At 40.8% G+C, this 21,194-nt stretch overlaps 1 protein-coding gene across 4 annotated transcripts in view; it reads right to left on the bottom strand.

Moving 5' to 3' along the window:
• The window catches only part of TBXAS1 (thromboxane A synthase 1), a 161,545-nt gene that overhangs the window by 105,499 nt on the left and 34,852 nt on the right, over positions 1 to 21,194 (bottom strand). For 2 of the 4 annotated variants that reach the window (XM_002914194.4, XM_034637958.1), the window contains exons 3-4: positions 11,714 to 11,807; positions 9,031 to 9,083 (exon numbers count right to left, since the gene is read on the bottom strand). The exons of 1 other annotated variant lie outside the window; for it this stretch is intronic. In XM_002914194.4, the coding sequence (XP_002914240.1) occupies positions 9,031 to 9,083; positions 11,714 to 11,807 (147 nt within the window). Of the gene's footprint in view, positions 1 to 9,030; positions 9,084 to 11,713; positions 11,808 to 13,295; positions 13,352 to 21,194 lie in introns of those variants that run through there. One more of the 4 variants, XM_034637966.1, reaches the window with a different exon arrangement.

Below are 21,194 nucleotides of genomic sequence, written 5' to 3'. Positions count from 1 at the left end.
GATAAAGAGGAACTTTAAGCTCTGTGTGAATTGGGAATTAGTTGCTCCTTTGAATTTAGTCATGACTTTTTTTACATCATGAAATCAAAGATGGTGTGTCATTCTTCTTGTTGGACAGAATAGGGATGCTATTTGCATTCTCAATTAATTAGGGTTGAGAGCCATAAGAATTGGGTAAGCGTGTGCAATTTTTGAGAGTATCTGTGCAAAAGAGTTCTCGACAGAAGATGTCTGCTCATGCCATGTGTTATCTGGACCTGCTTCCAGATGGGAGAATGCCTTGGCAAATGCCACAGTGATTCATGACTAGGTTACATAATTCTATTTTGCATTTTGGGTCGAACAACTTGGATTTGTTGCAGGTACAATTCAATTAAATATGGAATTTATTATTTGAAAATATTAGCTGGAAATAGAGCTTTTATGCAATTTTAATTTGAGATGTTCTGTTGTTCAGGGGCACACTGGTGCATGGCTGTCATCTGGGGGATAAATGATCTACTCCAGCCAGGGTGGATCTCTTGTCCCCAGACGACAGCAGGGACTGGGTTTGGTTTCTGCCTCCTGGGCTTCACATCCTGCCCCCAGTCTGAGGACTAAACGCCTGTGCTTGACTTGTCCCCAGGCCTCTCCCCCCTGATGCCCTGCTCGTCCTCCTCCCAGACCCGCTTCTGAGGGCCTGGAACCCCCTCTTGGTGGGCCCTAACATTCACTGACAGGCCTTCCTGATTCCGGCCTTTCTGGATGCCTGATCATTGTCCCGCTGACACCTTCTCTGTGGGCAGCCTTCTCCTGGACTGTTCACAATGGCCAGTGTTTGCTGAAATGGGGAGTTGCCAATTTCTTGCCCTTTAAACACTGTGCTTTGCTCATTGGCTGGAACCCGCTCTGTCAGCACTCCCAGCCTGGTCAGTTTTCCATACCTGGCCACCCCAGTGAATGGGGCTGTTTCCAGTTTCTAGGCCATTCCCTCTGCTACCCCATCCGCTGGAAGTAAGCAAGGATGGCCATACCTCGCTGAGACAGGGTATTCCCATGAATTACTTAGATATTGACCCTCAATGCAAAAATTATCCTGACAGATATTTTAAATTGCCAACCCATATATTTTGTTATGCTTTTTCGCTTGAAAGGTTCTGGGTTAAGGCTGGGAAGTAATTGTAATAATGCCTGAACTCGTGATTTTAAAGAACTAGTGGCAAGGTGCTCTTGAGGAACAAGCGCTGGTTCCGCAATGAGGTGCAGGAACCCCATCTCTGGAGGGACGGTTCAGCTTATATTCTATTTCAGCTGCTGATTTGGTCAGGGATCTCTGAGTCTTAAACCACCATAAAAACAGGGGCTTATATGAATTTTCTAGCGGAGACTGTTGGGGTTGAGCCATTGGTTTGCAGCCACCTCATTTAGAACTGGCAAGGGTTTCAGGTATCATCTGGCCCTTTGCTTTTCAAATTGCTCATCTTGACTTGCTAGTGGTTATGAAACCAATTTAGTGAGTCGTGACCAGCTTGTATTTGTTGGTTTTTTTTTTCCAGGAAATAATAGACTAGAATAGGTCAATGTGGATCTTAGAGTAAATAAGATGATCTTTTGTAAGACTTTTATTTCAAGTGTGTGTGTGTCCTAGATCACCATGTAAAATATATTATTCACCGAGGCACATAATTCAAGTGTCAAAGTCACTGATAGAGTCCACATCCCTCATTTTATTTAGAGAAATCTGGGGCTTGGAGAGGGGAAGAGGTTGGCTTAAATCCATCAAGCTAACAAGGGGCAGATAGGCAACCTGGAGCTGGAATGTGAACCCCGGTTTCCTAGTGTAAGTTGGCAATGCTCTGTTTGATGTTTTTCTACCCCAGGAAGAGGAGTTCATATAGTCTCTTGATCTTCAGGAGTGTGGGTCCCAAAGACCTGGACAGTAGGAGCCATTCAAGTACGCAGTGACCACCACCTATAGGTTGTCATGGAATGAGAGTGGCGGAAAGGAAGTGGTGAGAAATGGTGGGTGAAAGAAGGGATTTGAAGCCCAGAAAAAATGGGTCAACATCAGAAGGGTCTTTGGATGAAGACTAGAAAAAAAGGTGATGTTAAACCATAAGGAAGAATGGAAGCCTTGTAGTAACTCAGGGAGAGAGATTGTGATAGGGATGGAGATGTGAAGAGTCTAGGCAAGGCTCATTCATGAGTAGTGGGATGCTCACAGAATTCTTCCTGTCCTTTTTGGTCTTGATTGCCTAATTATCTTAGGACAACTGTTCCTTTGATAATTCTACCTATTGGGCTACATGTTTTGATGGGTGATATTTGTCATGTATTTTCCTGCTGACAACTTTCTTCGTACTCTTAAAGGTCTCCTGGAAAAAAACCAGCCACTTCTATTCATTTTTATAAAACAATGCCCCACCCCCCAAATGCAACACCAGCGTAATTAATTACTCATTTAAAATGTGCCCTTGTAAGCTGAGTGTTAGCAATTGATCTCTTTTGACCAGCGAGAATATGGATATTTAACTCACTGTATGATTCCCAACAATTATGGCATATAGACCACCAGGTCTCATATTAATTTTGGTTTCAGACTCATATTACCTGAAAATGGTGATTCTATGCTTTATTTTCTACACTTTCATGAAAGACTAAACTTTTACCAAATTAGGAGACCCAAATATTGCCCCCCATCTGGCCGCATGGCCAGAGATGTTAAAATAATTCAGGATTTCTGTACTTCATTCCATAGTTTCAGGGATATCGTGTCTTCTTTGACGTTAGAATAGTTTTCATTTTCATTAATTCCTCTTCAAACTGACTCACATCTTTAGGTCACACACTTAGTAAAGGACTCTCTTTCTGAGGCATGCACTCCAGATCGGCTGCAGAAACGTACACTTCTGACTCCTATGCATGAGCATCTGTGCAACTTTCTGCAATAGTGGCTTCATTCCCACCTAAACGTTCTGCCATCCTTCAGCATCTGTGTTTCTCTTGAGCTCAGTCCAGTTTCAAAAGGAGAACCCTTCCCCTCTATCAGCTGCCCAGGGGTGAGTCTGAACACTTGTATTTTCTTGAACAAAGCAGCAGTAGTTTCCAGCCCGCCCCATACTCAGCCACGTTTTCAAGTCCAGTGCAGCGTGTTCAAGTGTCTTGTGTCTACTTAGAGAGCACCCAGGGGGCACAGGGCTGCAGCAGGCTGAGCCCCTCAGAGCCCTTTCATTCCCAGAGTTCTGTATCTATGGAGGTGGGCCAGCAGATGTCCCGCACGTTGATGACATAGCCATCCGACTACATTAAAGCCAACCATCTCGGCGCTGTCCTGCAGCCGCACCTGCCTCGCACATAAGCACGATGGCGTAGAGCACTTACAAGGTTCTGTACCGGCCTCTCTTCCGAAACACACACTCTCCTAACGGATGGCGCAATGGAATCTGAGCTTAAAAAAACATTGAAATGACCTTACTGTTTTCATTGCTTTTCCATATGCATCCCAAAGTTCTCAACTTCCTCACTGCCTGGTGACAAGGTGCTATTAGTTCGTGTGTGCTAGCTAATTAAATAAAAATGGTGCTAAAAACCTCCAAGTTGGAGGCATATGAGACACCTCCACCTCCTGTGGGCATGAACCTTGTGTCTAAGCGCCAGGCCTTTTATACCAAAGCCTTATTTGTTTGCTAAATTGATTTTTTTTTTCAGTTCAGGGACTCAAGCTTCCCTGAGAGATTGCTTCAGATTCTGAGGCTTGCAAAGGTGTTCTGAGAACATTCTACGACTGCTGGGTACCAGAGCTGCTACATGCATGATATCCAAATGCGGTTATTTGGTGCAGCGCTGGCATGTGATTAGGCGGGGGAATGGCGCACGGAAGTCAGAAATAGATGCGGGAGCTAATAAATGATAACAATGACGTTCATTTCAGTTAGAAAAGGGTGAATTTCTAGATGGAATACCACCATCTGAAAAACATAAGAGCGAATGCCTCCTTCTGGCCTTACTCTCAAATAAATTCCCGCTGTATTAAATATCTAAATTTTTTAGATGAAATAAAAAACACCAGAAAAATGGACGTTAAAAAAAATGTATATATATATCTTTTTGAGTAAGATCCAAAATGTAGAGACCATTAAAATTGATTAAATTCAACAATAAAAAACCAAATGTTTTCTGATTGGAAAAAATACACCAGAAATAAAAGTTAAACAATATATAGGAGAAAATATTTTCAATGTGTATTAGATGTAACAGTCTATTTTCTTTAATATATAAGGAGCTTCTACAACTAAATTGGGAAAAGATCACTAATCCAATAGAAAAGTGGCAAAGGATTCTTCAGAAAACAAAATGCAATGGATTTTAAACATACAAAAAGATATCCAAGCTTGCTCATAATCAGAAAAGTGCAAATCAAAAGTACCATCAAGTGGTAAAGACTTAAAATCATGACCACCACATTTTAATGGCAATCACGTGAGAGAACCAGAAACTCTCATATACTTATTTATGAGAATGTATATGGATATAACTCCTAGACAGAACAATTTAAAATAAAATAAAAAATGTAGATAACCTTTGACCTAATAATTTGCTGTAGGAATTTATCCTGCAGACTTACTTACATAAGACAGCAATAATATATATACAAGAATATTCATTGCAGCATTATTTATAAGAGCAAAAGTTGTTCATCAATTGAGAACTTATTTTTAGAATTAAGATACATCCATACAATGGAATCCTTAAAAAATAAAATACCATTTAACAAGAATGAATGTATTGAAATGGGACAATTTCACAAATATCATTAATGAACAAAGCAAGTTAAAGAACAGCATCTATCATATATTATCCATCCGAGTGTTAAGAAATTGATAACAGAGTTTGCTTCTGGGGATGAGTGGCTAAAAGTCCAAGAAGGAAGTCAGTTTTATTTTTTGCTGAATACTTGTTTGTACTTTATGAATTATATACAATGTGCATGCATACCCACTTGCAATTTACTGCTCTAATGAGGGTATATGAGACCATTGAACAAATCTGGCTTGATAAAGGATACAGGAATGAGGGGTCACTAATCAAATGGAGGGGCAGAGAATGACAGAGGCCAAGAAGCATGAGAATCAAATTCAACAAGAGGGAGAGAAGCTTATACTAGAAATCAAGGTCAAAGTGATGTAAGGGCAAGAAGAGATGGGGGAAAACAGCTACGAGCTATCACTTTAAAAGACAGAAAAGAGAAGGATAAAGAAGTTTGGATAGGAGCCTTTAGGAGTCACAAATGAGCTGAACTTAGGTGCCATAAGTATTTATAAGTAATTAATAGTAATAGTATAATAAAGGCTTGTCATCCACTGGATTATAAAGTCAGTTACAAATTGGAAGGGAAAATAATCTCCATCCTGTTTCTATCCAGTCACAAATGTCTGATGATTATGTTGATGCTATTCTCTCAGGGTTTAGGAAGGAATATAAATCCAGCTTGGGGCTCATGCTCAGACTGAAGGAGCTAACCAGTAATCATTAATTGACTGCAGGTTGTCTAAAACCGTAAAGCCTCGCTTTCTTCCTATTATGTTGTCAGGGGTACTACTGTGCAATTCAGAAGAGTTCAAATCAAGTATTGTGAATAAAAACTGGATAGGTATGCATGCCAGTCCATCTGCTTTACATTCAAGTTCAAAGAAGGCAGAGACAACATGTGTAGTTTTATCTGCACAGCGCGTGGCAAAGCAGGCTACATAATTAGATACTTGGTAAAGACATTTTGTTCTCGGTGGTGGTGGCGGTGGTGGCGATGACAATAAACAGTGATGTTGTCAACCCTTCTTGGCAGAAAGCTTCTCTAGCAGTATCTTCCCCATAGCAGTGAGTGGGAGGGAAAATGAATAAGGAGCCGATCTCCAGTTTGGAGACCCAAACTCTGACTGAGTTGCTATGATAACAACCAGATTATAAGCATCATGATCCCCATATTTGGCTTCCAGGTCCAGAGCAGAGAGGAGGTCCTGTCTGTGCACGTTTCTCCCAACATGGAGTACTGTCCTGCCACCTAACTTCACAGTGCCTCTCTGTATGGCATCAATAGTGTGGGCCTTCCCTTGTCAAATGGTGAATCAGTCTATCATTTTAATCTTCAAGAAGACCAATCTGGTCTTGATAGTATTTTCTAAAAAAATAAAAGTAGTCAGGGGCACCTGGGTGGCTCCATCCGTTAAGCGTCTGCGTTCGGCTCAGGTCATGATACCAGGGTCCTGGGATCGAGCCCGAGTAGGGTTCCTTGCTCAGCAGGGAGTCTGCTTCTCCCTCTCCCTCTGCCACTCCCCCTGCTTGTGCACACCCTCTCTCTCTCTCTCAAATAAGTAAATAAAATCTTTTAAATAATAAATAGTCTAAAAAATTAATACAACTTAAACCAAATCATTGTGTAAAGGAAGCGTCTTTCATTGAACGTAATTCATCCTTGACATTCCCCACCAGTGAAAACATTTTGGTAAAATTTAAGCAGTAACAAGACAATTTTTAGGGCTAGAAAGGACCTTAAATATAGGCTAGTTCATCCCTTTCATTTTAAAAGGTGAGCACACTCAGTCTCATCAAGACCACAGAGCTCAATCGGGACTTTGCCCCACCACTGTTCTGCCTGCAAATCCAGGAATGGACGTGTTTAAAAAGAAGTCAGCATTTTATGGCTCATCTTTTTTTCTAAAGCAGAAAAATGTTGACAGTTTTGTATGAAGAAATTATGCCATCACCTTGCTTTTTTCCCCTTTCCACCAGAGGTGGGAACAAAGAGTGGAGATGATACAGCAATTTCTCTCTCTACAACCTCATTTGAAATCATTCTCTTTGATTTACGTTTTCTTGAAATGAAAAGGATAAACGGTGTTAACTTAGTTAAAATTGGGGGGAGGGAGTTGATTAGACATACTGTCGTCAAGGAAACTAATTCTCCCTCCCTCCCTCTCTCTTTCTCTTTGCCCCCCACCTCTCACACATGCATGCACACCACACCACCCACCAGTTAATACGGTGCCCTTTAAACTCTTCATCTGACATTTTAAAATTATTTTAAAATACCCAAGTGCTCTACTCTGAAAAATCTGTACAAGAAGTACTCCAGGGAATGGATTCCTAGAATTCAAACTTAGAGAGGACTCTTCCTAATTCTAGGGAAGCTACTGTCATTCTGAGTCAGGGCTATGTCTCAGTAATGTATGGGACAGTCACCAATGTCAGTGTCAGGTCAACCACAGAATGAGACTATTGGAAAGAGAGAACTGGAATGAGAACTTTTAAAAAGCAATAGAGCAGCACAAGAGTAAGAGAAAGGTAAATGGGTCAATCCCTTGAGCCTTTATTAAGTATCTATCATGCTTAAAGCAAGAAGCTATGCACGTTAAAAAAAGAAGTAAGTGAAGACCAAGCTAAAAGATATCTTAGAGAACTAGGTAGAGTTGTTTATTGCTGAAAGATGTGCACCACCTCCCTGCCCTTCCATCAGAGAGACAGAACCCCACCCCATTGATGTCAGGCTTGGCCAACTGACTTGCTTTGGTCTCTCTGTGGGCAGAGTGTGCTTCCTGCCCTGAGCCTGAGTTTGACCATTTGACTTGGTTTGGCCAATAGGATGTTAGCAGACATGCTGCAGCAGAAACTTAAAATGTTCTTGCGCTGTTAGGTTTGCTGTCTTGAAAGAAGAGCCTTCCCTGGTTTGCTTGCTATTCCAAGAAGGATGAGAGATTAGTGGAGCAGAGCTCCCCCAGTTGAGCCTGTGCTAAATGAGCTACCTGCCCAGAGGACCAGCAGATGCACCAGAAAGCCCAGCTGAGTTGAGCCAAGGGTAGCATAGATTAGTCGATTCCAGCGACCCCTTAGACACATGATGAATAATAATTTGTTGTTTTAGTCCCTGCAATTTAGATTGGTTGGTTATGCGGCAGTAACGAACTAATTCAGAGAGCATCTAGTATGACAATTTACTACTTTGGCAGGATCATATAGCAAACTAAAGAGCAATGAGAACAACTTGGCCAAAACTGTGGGTCTCCTGGGTAGGGCCATTTCCACAGAGTACAAGTCTGTCTTTTGAAATCATCACTGGGAGAATAGGCGTCATGGATCCTGTGGATAGAAGGGTTCACAAACCACCGGACCCCATTAGCATGTACGTTAGGAACACAGCAGAAGTTCACTGCACCTAAAACAGTGACCGTAGACCTGGAGGTCTGGAGAAGGGCTGCTAAAAATCACCCCATGGCTGAGGAGGAGTGATAGGAGAACAAACTAAAACGATTAGGCTCCAGTGTGGAAAGACACACACTGAGAATCAATATGACTCAAGTCTGTCAAATCTTGAAAAGAATAAATGGTCTTAACATATGTTTGTTCACCAGATTCTGGAATTTTATTATTTTTTTCTTAAAGAAGGAGCATTCTCTGAGGCATAAAAAGGAAAACTCAAGAAAAAAAGAGGGGCTCTAGTACTTTACATGGCTGAGAACTAGGGTGACCAGATGTCCCAATATATCCAGGACAGTCATCATGTCCACTGTTGTCCTAGGGTAATTATTAATAGCACCCCTTTTCACATTCAACACTAGTGTATTGTATTAGATGGTAGATTATATGGTCATACAGCTGACAGCATGTTTTCCCACAGAGTTGAACAAAACGGGTCCAAGTAAGGTTTTGGTAAGTTCATGAGAAAAGACCAGTCATGGGTTCTCAAGGCAAACTAGACTGAGGCATGGAGGGCCACTGTGTCCAATTGCAGCAGTGGTGCGAGATGGTCAAGGCACCCGGGGTCTGACCTAACTGGTCAGGGTCTTAAAGGCTGGGAAGTCGTGTTCTTTCAGCCTAGCACGGGGTCCCCTTGGGCAATCCCGGGACCTCCTCCACGAGCCTCGTCTGTATAGCTAGGCCCTCTCTTTGTGGATCCTCAAAAGACCTAAACACATACAAGAACCCCATTCTGGTTATTACTTCCTTATCAGAACATGTAGAAATCAAGATAAATGGTAGAAAAGTGGAGTTCCCTCTTACCCACACAGAGGTCCATATAGCTTTCTGAGCTCCATTTGGCCTTCCCAGAAACCCTGCGGAAAACACAGCACTATGTAAGAATAAGATTAAACAAAATTTCAAGTAGTCAAATTTATTCAGGAAAAGTCCAGAACCGTGAGAACACAATTACACAAACAATAAAAAAGAATTCAAGTTCTATTGCTTTCAAGTACTTCGAAGTATTAGAATAAACAAGTAGCTTTAAAAATATATTGCCAAGGAAAAATCTTGGTCAACTCTGCTTTAATGGATGGAAGGAGATCATCTGTACTTAAAGTATTTGTGTGTAATTGCTGCTAAAATATTTGAAAACTGTTTCCTTTCTCAACTATGTTAACATTCCCCTCGGCAATTTGGTTTATATTATTATTAATTTTGGCAAAGCCTCTTTTGACAGCCACTATATGTGTAAATGCCTGCTGAATCTATCCAAATTATCGCAAATTCTGAATTATCATGATCCAAGTGAAATTTTTAACTAAAATCAATTGTAGTCAAAACATAAGAACCTTAGAGTAACTTTATATAGGACAAAATATCAGACACATTTTGTCATGGCAAACGAGTATACCTAGAGGCAGAACTGGGCTGGAGGGTCAGAAAATGCTACACCCATTGTGCTGTAGGGATAGGGTAATGTAGTGGGGATGGAGTGTGAGTGCAAATATAGATGGAGGAACTGTAGGGGTGAAGAACTGCAGATTGCTAGATCCCTGTGTTGTGGGAATGCAGTATACAGAAGAGACTGTATCTGAGGGGTGGGGGAGAGGAGAGAGTTCGGGGGGAGAATAGAAGAGGTGGACGTCCTTAATGGAAATACATCCCATTCTTATTACATCTACTTTCACAGTCTAAGCTTGCCATACATCAAGGGAAGCTTCTATGAATATAAAAATAGTTGCTGAAATTACTATGTTCTAGAAGGAACTTGGCAAGGTTTGTACATACAAGGATGACGAGCTGAAAAGGAGCATATGTGGAAATTAACCAGAGGCAGGAGCACAGTGTTCTCTTCATATCGACAGTTCTACTATTTTTCCTCAAAATGTTAATATTAAATTACTCAACTGAATACAACTGATCATTTCCCCCCACAGAAATATGTGAAATCCATTTACTTTGAATTTCCTATCCAGCTTGTTATTCTCTTTTGACAGTTAGAAATTTCTTCACACTTGCTTCAAGGACTCACCAGAAGTCTTAATGAGGTTGCTGTTTGTGGGCCTAGCGTTGTGAATGCGCCACCCCCGAGACAGAGGTAAGGAGAAGGTATTTAAAACACTAGGAAGAGAGCAACAACAACAGTAAAGAGGAAAAAGAGTGTTGGACCAAGCAAAGAGACAGAAGGGAAGAGAAAAGAAACTGAGGAAGAGGGAGAAACACAGAAATAGTTAACGTTGTTATCTGCGTCGTGCTGAGGGCCAGCCTTTCTGAGGGGGGGGGGAATCCTAGAGAGATGTTGAGCAGATATGACCAGGATTGGCCCAGTTAGCCCTTCCTGTCTCTGTTCTGCTCAGCGGTTCTTCACACATAGGATCTGTTGGCTCCTGATGAAGGGTCTGGTGGTAGCACCACCATGAGTTCGCAGATTAAACCATCTGGCTTCTGAGAAAACCCAATGAAGGAAAACAAAATACTCTTAGAAGATAGTGTCCTGGGCCTCTATCTACAAATGCCTACAGGACCTTTCCACTTGCATGTCACTCCGGCCAATCAAAGGTATCTCCCCCGACCAGCTGCCCTCCCAACCTTCTATTTCTGTCAGCTCATGACCATTCTTCCTGTGAACCTGGCTCAATACTTAGAGGCACTTTGGCTCATTTTCCTTGAATTCTGTACACTGAATTAGTCCCAGGAGTTACTAATTTTGCCCCCAGTGTCCTTCTCTTTTCACCCTCACCACCTTGGCCAAGCCCTCACCACGCCACCTAGACTTCTTAAATTAATCTTCTCCCCTGCAGCATGACCTTCCATTTTAGGGTCCCTCTCCCCCTCAAAACTGATAGTACACTGGTCTTTCTAGACTGCCAGCAATCCAGCTGCTGCTCTCTCACACAGTTGCTTCCCCTAGTGCTCCCCCATCTTTGGCTTCTAGTCCATCCAGGCTGCTCATCAAGCTGTGCCCTATTTCTCATTTAAGTGCAATCACACACATTGTTGCTCCCCACCTGGTTTGTGTTCTTGTCCTTGTGTTTATTGCTTCTGCCAGACCTCCTTCTCCAGGAAGTCCTCCAGGGTGATTCTAGCCCTGACAGATCTCCCTCTCTTCTGAAGGATACTGCAGCTACCATCTCTCTTGCCTCATCTAGTACTAGGGTACATCCCATCTGGCTCCAAGCGCCGTGATTTCACGTGCACGCTTGAGGGCATAAGTAACTACTTCTTCCATATCCCAGGGCCTGGCACGTTTAGATACTCAGTCAGTGGGTTTTGGGGTGAATGGATGAATGGATGGATGACAGGACTCAACACCTGTTGATGAGTGGTAAGCAATGTATCGTCATCACGTGAGAATTCATTCGAGTAGGGGAAGGCTCATCACAGAGCGCCTTCACATATAGACCATCCCAGTATGGGTGACCTAGATGGACGCAGTGCTTCATGGGTAAAGCCCTGGGCTCAGCATATCTTATGCTAGAAGACAATGGAAGACTGCCCTTACCTGGAAGAAAAATGTCAAGTTTCCAATAAAAGGAGAAGGCTTGGGATGTCTGATGCCCAGCTTCTCCAGTCTTGAAAACGCTGATGTAGAGTACCTTAAGGGAAAAGCAGATCTTAAAAACCAAGAAATTGAAGTTTTCATTCATACACTGGCCCTATTAGGAAACAGAATTAGTGAGCTCTCCTCAAGGAAGGGTGGAAGGAGTGGTTTCCGGTTGACAGTATCTAAGGACCGAAGAGATAGAGGTGAGTGAGTGGAACGGACCCTAGGAAATTCCTCCTGATCCTGTGACAGGCTGGAGATTGAGGAATCTTAAAATCTCACAGGTGGAAGACACCTTGGTGATGCTGTCCTCTAAATGCCCCTTCCCCACCTAAAATTTCCACCAATATATTGTTTTTAAAAATGTCCGTCTTCCCAGTTCAATTCCTTTGCTTCTGTATGGACCATGAACAATTATTAGAAGGCAAGGCAAAAAAAAAAAGAAAAAAAAGAGAAAAAAAAAGAATGGCAAAAATAAGTTCCCTTTGCAAATTTGTGTGTTTTGCTGGTCAAAACTGACCCCTGACCGTAATTTGTCCCTCATCACATTCTGTGTTCTAATAGAGAAACACGAAAATAGGGAGGGAGAGAACACACCATGGAGACAAGACCTCATCGCCAACTGCTTATAACCTCTTCGTGTCTTTGTTTTCACGGCCTGAAACCATATGGGAAGCATATTTTCTTAACCGAAAATCAGGAAACGTGGCCCGACAGATTTCGGTGCCACTTTCCAGGAGAAAGCAGCAGTCTGAGAAGTGCAGCATAGCTGTCAAAACATTGGAATTACTAGGATATTTCACCAGTTTATGGGAACAGAGGGATAACACAGTTAAAGTCAGAACTGGCTTAGAAAAACTTGGGCATATGGCTGTAATCCCTAATCAGCCAGCCAATTAGGTCAAAAGTTCAGTTAGTTCAGAAAAATTAATGAGTCAAACTGGGTGTTTAGCGTCATGCAGAGATCAGCCAAATCTCAATTTAGGAGCAAGGAAAAATATAGAGCCTATCATTACAGCCAAGCTTCCTAGGAACACTAGAGTTTAAATGAACAGAATGCTGCTCTTAAAATCACTCGCTTACCATTAGAAAGATGGAATGTTTGCTATAGTCTTTGACCTTCCCCTTTCCCACCTGTAGTCCAATAAGGAGCACTTAAAATAAGACCTTTTCATCAAATATTCAGGGAAAGGACAACCCAACCAAAGTGTTGGTTTGGATTATTCTGAGCAATGGGTCCACTTTTAAAGTAGTTATGAGGGAGAACCAAGAATAGAAAGGAGGTTTCCACCATCTGCCTGCCTTATATTGGGTTTGAATGAATTCCCAGGACATCACACATAAGGCCATGTTCAAGTGTGATTAGAAACCGCACTCAAGAGCCACGTGTGAATTACACAGATTCGTCGTGCCAACATTCCTCCTCATTAGCGTGTATACCAAAGGCCGACAGCGTAGTATGTACAAGTTATTTATTCAAGTAGACTATATTTTAAATAAATCCCCTCACACCTAAGAGGGAAGACCAAAGAAGACTTACCAGTCCACTTAAGTCTTCCCTCAGCATCCTTGAATCTGGTTTCTAGGTTCATTTCTTCATCAGTTTTTGTGAATTATTTTCTAAATGTGATCTCTAATGGATGGAAGGAAATATGTAGATCTTGAGCCACATAATTACATCTTAATTTTGTAATTAGATGTCTTGATTGTCTAATTAAAGGACAAGAAGTCTGTGGCTAATTACACGTGCTAATTATTATGCAAGTCCATGCCCTAATTATGTAACTCCACTTACAAAAACACTGCTTGTGTGCCTCTGCACAAAATTCAGACATTTTCAAACATATGCATCAGCAGAGAATGTTCTGGACACAACCATAAACTTCACTTTGCAACCCATAGTCAAGTATATAGAACTTGAGCATCTTCAGTTAGGGATTGGCCAAAAGTTGTCATCAGTAACCAGAGTCCTCGCACCAAAATCATCAGGGGGAAAGATCACTGCCACCAGACTTCTGGGCAAAATTGCAAAGTGGGTTCCATTTGTCTTGCTCCCACTTCCTTCTCTGCGCCCTTGTTTCACACTCCCTGGTCCCAGTGTTCCCACACTGCCCCAAGTCTGTCTCAAAAAGGCTCTTCAGACAACCCATGGACCCCAGGTGTTATGGGTTGAATCGTGTCACGCCAAAAAAGATCAGCTGAAGTCCTAACCTCTAGCACTGCAGAATATGATCTTATTTAGAGACAGGGCGGTTGTTAATGTGTTTAGTTAAAATGAGGTCGGGACGCCTGGGGGGCTCAGTCGGTTAAGCATCTGCCTCTGGCTCAGGTCATGATCCCAGGGTCCTGGGACTGAGTCCCACATTAGGCTCCTTGCTCAGCAGGGAGCCTGCTTCTCCCTTTGCCTGCTGCATTAAGGACACTTAAGTTGGAAAATGACATCAGAAAATATATGTAGTGGCTTTAGATAACATCCTTCGGTTTCATTTCACAACTCAAGCAGTTGTTTCTTGCTACAGCATACACATTTCCTGCAATGCCAGTGGTGTGCCTTGTACTGCCCATTCTCAAAATAAATGGAACTATATGGATCATGATCAAAGTAAGAATCAATTTGTAAAGCCTACAAATTCCCCAATATTTCATTTTCCCCAACACAAAGCCCTTTCTTGATATAGTCAACAGAAGTGGTCAGCCTATTGGTTAGCCAAAGAAGCCACATGTGATAAATTGGGGGGGATATGTTGATTAATCATTCATTAAAGAGATAGTCAAGTTGATTGAGGTTTGGAGTAGGAGAAGACAATCAAATGATGGCCTGCCCTCTAAGATTTCTCACACTGCATCTCTTAAGCAGCCATAGGGAAAGTGATTTCTCTGTAGTGTGCTTCTAGAAACAGCCAACTTCTTGGTTCCTCCATTATGTTCTCACCAACACTCTCAAAGAATTTCTCCTTGGTGAGATTCGGAGGTTGTTGATGTTTTTGAAATGCTGAAAGATTCCTTTGGCAAATAGCACATCTCTTGGGGTAAAAACTGATTCTCCAGTGAAGCCAGGTAACCCACCTGTCCTGCTCTTTGTCATGGTTACTCTATGCTTGCGACACATATGGCCATCAGTTCCATTAAAAATTGTGGCCACATTGGAAATATTATTAGAAACAAGATCTTAAATTGTTACCTCCTCAAAAGGTTTTAAGACATGGTAGCAGAATGTGAGGTTGGCTAGCTTTGACAGAAAGGTGGGCAAAAAAAATCTACAACTATCATAGACAAAGCCTAATTTCATTTTACTCTAATTCTTTCTAGATTTTTCTCTGAGAATTTTTTCTGTTTTTGAGATTATATCCTGTATAGCATTTTTCTATTTCTCTGTATTTCTACTTTTATTTCATTTAATATAAGGGGGAAATCTCTGTGTTATTAATCTTTATGAATATTATTTTTATGGCTGTATAATATTCCTCTTATGAACATTTCATAATATACTAAACTATCTTATTATTAAATATTTAGGGTGTTCTTGATTTTTTTTAGCTAATTTAAGTTATGCTACCTCAGTGAGCTTTTCCAACACTTTAGGCATGGAGCTTTCCCAGATCTGAAATCCATGGGTCACTGGATTCAGACATTGGTACACAGCGCTTTCCAGAAAGTTTGTCCCAGCAAGTCTCACTGTCAGTGTGTCCATTTCACCAAAGGCTTTTATAATTTTTTTTCTAATTTTGTAGACACATCAATGTATTTTGATGTCTGCATTTCTTTCATTATTAGAGAGAGAGAGAGAGAGGACATTTTGCCATCTTTTTTTCTCTGATTTCATAAGTATTTCCCAACTTTGAAATGATTCTTTCTTCCCCCCGCCCCCCGCCCCATTCCTACCATGGCTTATCTAGGTGGCAGGCATAATTGTGCCACCCTGACTGGTTAAATAATTAATGGAAGCTGAGCAGTCATTGATAGGTGACTGCAGGCTGACTCCAAGCACACATTTGGGCAGGGAGAGGAAGATAAGCAAATGAATTCTGAATAGTTTTTATTTAGAAAATAACTCACTACAGCCTTGTTAGTTGATTTTAAATTCTGCTTTCTTCTTCCTTGCTCCATTAATACTACAGAAACTGTAAGCATAGCAGTTGCTTCAGTCATGCCTCCAGGCAGGAGCTCCTTGGAAATACTGAGTTTCTCGATGAGGTCATCCCAGTTGCCCTGTTAGCATCTCATCTCTGTTTCAGCATCCTTATCCTCATGTTCAGTCCCCTTTCCTGGAACCCATTCCCTCACGACCTTGCTCTCAGCTTGCCCTCAGGGCTGGAAATCATCTGGTGTACATTCATGCATGTCTCAGTTAGTAGTAGTTAGGTTATCTACTAAGATATAACCTGCAAACCAGAATGTTCATTCACTAATCTATAAGAATAGGTGTCCTTTTCCAGGAACAAGAATCTGATGTCCCTACGCAGAGCCCCTCCTTTCCAAGTACTTGAGAAACCAAATCAATCCTCAGAGGGCAATGTGTTGAGGCAGGTTCTATAATGAGAGGTGGCTCATCAGAACAAATATGTCACTGGGACTCTGGTAAAATAATCCTGCCCTAAAGCCAAGCATACCCCTATAAAGAGTTGGCAAAGAGAGTTTCCCACTCCTCTGTCCCCACTGATTTGTAGTGCTGCCTCTATCATACACCTCAGTAATAGAGGTGCTTGGGTCTATTCTGATCCATTTTTCTGGCTTATGGAAATGCCTTACTATTTTAACTATTATAATTCTTTAATACTTTTTAATATCCTACTTTCTCATATTTCAGAATTAATTAGTCTAGTTTGATGAAAAATTCTGTGGAGATATTTTTATTGGAATTACATTAAATTTATAAATTAGGGTACCAACATTATTACCACATTGAGTATTCTCAACCTATGAATGTGTTATATCTCTACATTGATTCCATTATCTCTGTCCTTCTGTAACATTTTCTAATTTTATGCATAGAAGAGTATCTTTTTGCCATCTACATATATTTGTTATTGGTATTGCTCATGTGTAGAAACACCATTTGGGTTTTTTTAAATTAACATATAGTGTATTATTAGTTTCAGAGGTAGAGTTTAGTGATTCTTCAGTTGCATAGAACACCCAGTGCTCATTACTGCAAGTGCCCTCCTTAATGTCCATCCCCCAGTTACCCCGTCCCCCCACCCACCACCCCTCCAGCAACACTCTGTTTCCTACAGTTAAGAGTCTCATGGTTTTTCTCCCTCTCTGTTTTCATCTTATTTTATTTTTCCTTCCCTTCCCCTGTGTTTATCTGTTTTGTTTCTTAAATTCCACATATGTCAGAGAAAGACAAATACCATGTGATTTCACCATTTGCTTTTTATGCCAATCTTATAAGCAAGGATCCTTCTAAACTTTCTTGTTAGTTCTGCTGATTCACATGTGGAATATCTGATTTTTTATGCTGACAGTCATATTTTATGCAAATAATAGCAGTTCTATTTCTTTCTAATCCTTTTTTCTCACTTTTCATTTTCTTCCCTTATTACATTGGTTAGGACCTCTAGTATAATGTTTAAAAGAAACAATAAAAGAGAGCATCTTTTTCCTATTCCTGACCGTGGGAGGGTATCTAATGTTTCAAAATCGAGTGGGAGATTTTGCTGCAGACTTTTTACAGATATCCTTTATTGGGTTAAGGACATTTCTTCTATTCCTAGTTTGCTTAGAGAAGTTTTTCTTGCTATAAAGTTAGTTTTGCTATAAACTTGTCTATTTTATTAATCTTTTCAAAGCACCAAGTTTTGCTTTTGTTGACCATTTCTAGGTTTTTGTTTGTTTTCTATTTCTTTATTTTATACTCATTTTTTTTATTGTGGTCTTCCTTCTACTTTTTTTGAGTTTGCTCTTTGTTCTTTGTTTCTTTGGGTTTTGTTTGTTTTAGTTTTTTAAGTTAACAATTTAACTCACTTATTTTCAGTATTATTTATTTATTTATTTATTTATTTTTATTATATTATGTTAGTCACCGTACAGTATATCCCTGGTTTCCGATGTAAAGTTCGATGATTCATTAGTTGCATATAACACCCAGTGCACCATGCAATATGTGCCCTCCTTACTACCCATCACTGGTCTATCCCATTCCCCCACCCTCCTCCCCTCTGAGGCCCTCAGTTTGTTTCTCATAGTCTGTAGTCTCTCATGTTTCATTCCCCCTTCTGATTACCCCCTCTTTCTTTATCCCTTTCTTCCCTACCGATCTTCCTCTATGTTCCATAGATGAGAGAAATCATATGATATTTGTCTTTCTCTGCTTGACTTATTTCACTTAGCATTATCTGCTCCAGTGCCGTCCATGTTGCAGCAAATGTTGAGAATTTGTTCTTTCTGATAGCTGAGTAATATTCCATTGTATATATGGACCACAACTTCTTTCAGTATTTTTTAAATATAAATGCAGTTAAGGATGTAAATCCCCCTGTAAGTACTTCTTTTTCCCCCCTCTAAGTACTTCTTTACCTGCATCCCACACATTTTGAAATGTAGTGCTTTCATTGTCCAAGAACATTCTAATAGGAAACTTCTGAATATAATATAAAACATGCTATAAGAGGCACACAGCAAAACTCAGAGATATTTTAGAATTATGAGACCTTCCTATTGTTTTTCAATTCTGTCCAGCCTTATCCATGAGACATAGTAAGTAAAATTCATTATAACTTGAATCCACAGACCCAGAAAAGGGGACTGCTTATAATCTTCACTCCTCTAGGAGAAAAAAATGAAGGCGTACTGAATAAATACCTAAGTATCTGACTGATGTGCAGTTCTTTCCCCGATAATGTAAAAACCACAAAAGCCTAGTCCCTGTAATCATTAACCTGATGACAGCCTTGTCACAACACAAGAAAAATACATTTATACAGACATGCAAAGAGAGTTATACAGTCATTACTACTATTATAATTTAGAATAATGTTTAATGTTTCCTATGTACCAGGCACTGCTAAGAACTTTATATACATTGTCTTACATGAGCCTTCCCACAATCATATAAAGATATAAATCAATATTATCTTCATATTACTGATTAGGAAATTAAATCGTAAGGAGGCTAAGGAATGTACTCAACGTGATGGTGGTGTTAAACGATTGAGTCAGAGTGGAAACCAGGTCTGCCACATTTCAAACAGGTGCAGGTAGCCGCTAACTCCACTAGCCTGTTTCTTCTCGTCCTCTAGGCTAGGATGTTGTGGATAAGCCACGACATGAGAACACACAGTGAATATGCTGAGAACAAAGGCAGGCTTATTAAAAGCCAAAGGTTTAATAATAACAGATACTAATTAACTGATGCTCATGATGAGAGAGCTTCTGTCTACCTGAAAGCCAACCCCCTCACTTCTGTTTCTTACCCATCTCTTACTCAGAATTCTCAACTATTTCTTCTTTCTGTTGTGTTGCTTTCTCCTTTTCTACTGGATCATTCCTGTCCACATACAGACATGTTGCAGTGTCTTCCATCTTAAAGAAAAAAGGCAAACTCCTTCGATTCCAGTTATTGCCTTATTTTTCTTCCTTCCTTGCCAGTAATGTCCTTTGAAAGCATTATCTAGACTTGTTCTCTCCCCTTCTACACCCCTAGTCTCTTCTCCACCTGTTCCAACTATGTTTTGTGTACCCACCCCTTCACTGGGACTGTCTTTGTGAAGGTCATCCATGAGCCTGACCTTGTCAATCAGTGATTTCTTGCCAGTCTTTGTACTTGACCTCTCAGTAGCATTTGGCACAGATGAACACTTTCTTCTTCCTGAAACACTCTCCTCCTTGTGCTCCCTGTCGGCAGTTCTCCTACCTCAGAGGTGCTCCTCGGTGTCTTTGCTGGCTCCTTTCCTTCTACATAGTCTCATCACTCTACGTACCACCTATACACAAATAACTTCCACATTTCTATCTCTAGTTCCATTCTCTCTACTGAACTCACCTTTTTTTTTTAAAGATTTTATTTATTTATTTATTTATTTATTTATTTATTTATTTATTTATTTGACAGAGAGAGACAGCCAGCATGAGAGGGAACACAAGCAGGGGGACTGGGAGAGGAAGAAGCAGGCTCCCAGCAGAGCAGGGAGCCCGATGAGGGGCTCGATCACAGGACCCTGGGAACACGCCCTGAGCTGAAGGCAGATGCTCAACGACTGAGCCACCCAGGTGCCCCTCCCCTGAACTCGTCCTTATCCAATTGCCAAATTGGCTGCACCTTTTTAATGTCTGTTAGGCACTTTGAACTTAACCTATCTAAACCTGAATTCAATTTTCTCCCTAAATTTCATTCTGCCCAAGTCATCTCTATGTCACTGTTACAACTACAATCCACCAATTGCTCAAGCCAGAAACATTTGAGACATGGTTGAGTGTGTGATTGTTTAAACTATGACTGCCCCTTTTAGTTGGGGGATTATGCATCTCCAGCCCATTTACAATAGCTTGGTTATGTGACTTTTTTTGGCCAACTGAGCATGAACAGACACGATGTGTGCCACGTCCAAGCATAAGTCAAGAGAGCAGCACATGGTGAGCCATTCGATATTTTTCCCTCTGCCATGAGACCACTAGTCTACCAGGTGAGAGCTGTCCCTGGGTCCTTTAATGAAGAGGAGCAGCAGAGCTGAAAGTGGGCCATGCTGGACATTTAGTGTGAGAAAGAAAGAAATATTTGTTGATGTAAATCACTGAGATTGGAGGCAGCAGCTATCCATGTGAAACTTACCTGAGGCTGACTGATATTAGACCTGATTCAGCCCTCTCTTTCATTTTTCATACTTCACATACACTCTATCACCCAATCCTTTTAGCTCCATCTTCAGATTAGCTCCTTCTCCATATCTTCCCACTTCTTTCCATCTCCGCTGCTTCTACCCTGGTACAAGCCCATCGGAGGGTGATTTGCTAGTATCTAGCATGTGCATTTACCCGTTGACCCATCAAATTCACATCTAGAAATTTGTTCTACCCATATACTTGAACATATACATATGTACAGGGGTATTCATTTCAGCATTTTTACAACATCAAAAGATTGGAAGCAGCCTAGATGCCTGTCAGTTTGGGGCTGGTTAAATAAATCATTATGCATCCATTGAATAATATGCAATACAACAAAGTTGTAAAGTCATCAAGATACAATATTACACATAGTAATAGAAATGTGTAATAGTAATATTTGACAATTAAATTCCTCCACTTGTCTCATAATTTTATAGTGTGTTTGTTGAATGAAGATTTAAGCAAATTCTATATGTTGAATTGGGTCAGATGCCTTTTAAGTATCTCTAAGTGTCTAAATTCCTCTCAAATGCCCTTCAACAGATGACTGGATTAAGAAGCTGTGGTCCATATATACAATGGAATATTACTCAGCTATCAGAAAGAGAATTCT

The sequence above is a fragment of the Ailuropoda melanoleuca genome, chromosome 1 (genome assembly GCF_002007445.2).
Source record: "Ailuropoda melanoleuca isolate Jingjing chromosome 1, ASM200744v2, whole genome shotgun sequence".
NCBI lineage: Eukaryota > Metazoa > Chordata > Mammalia > Carnivora > Ursidae > Ailuropoda > Ailuropoda melanoleuca.
The sequence above is the reverse complement of the archived record's forward strand: the minus strand, read 5'-3'. Positions and strand labels throughout refer to the sequence as shown.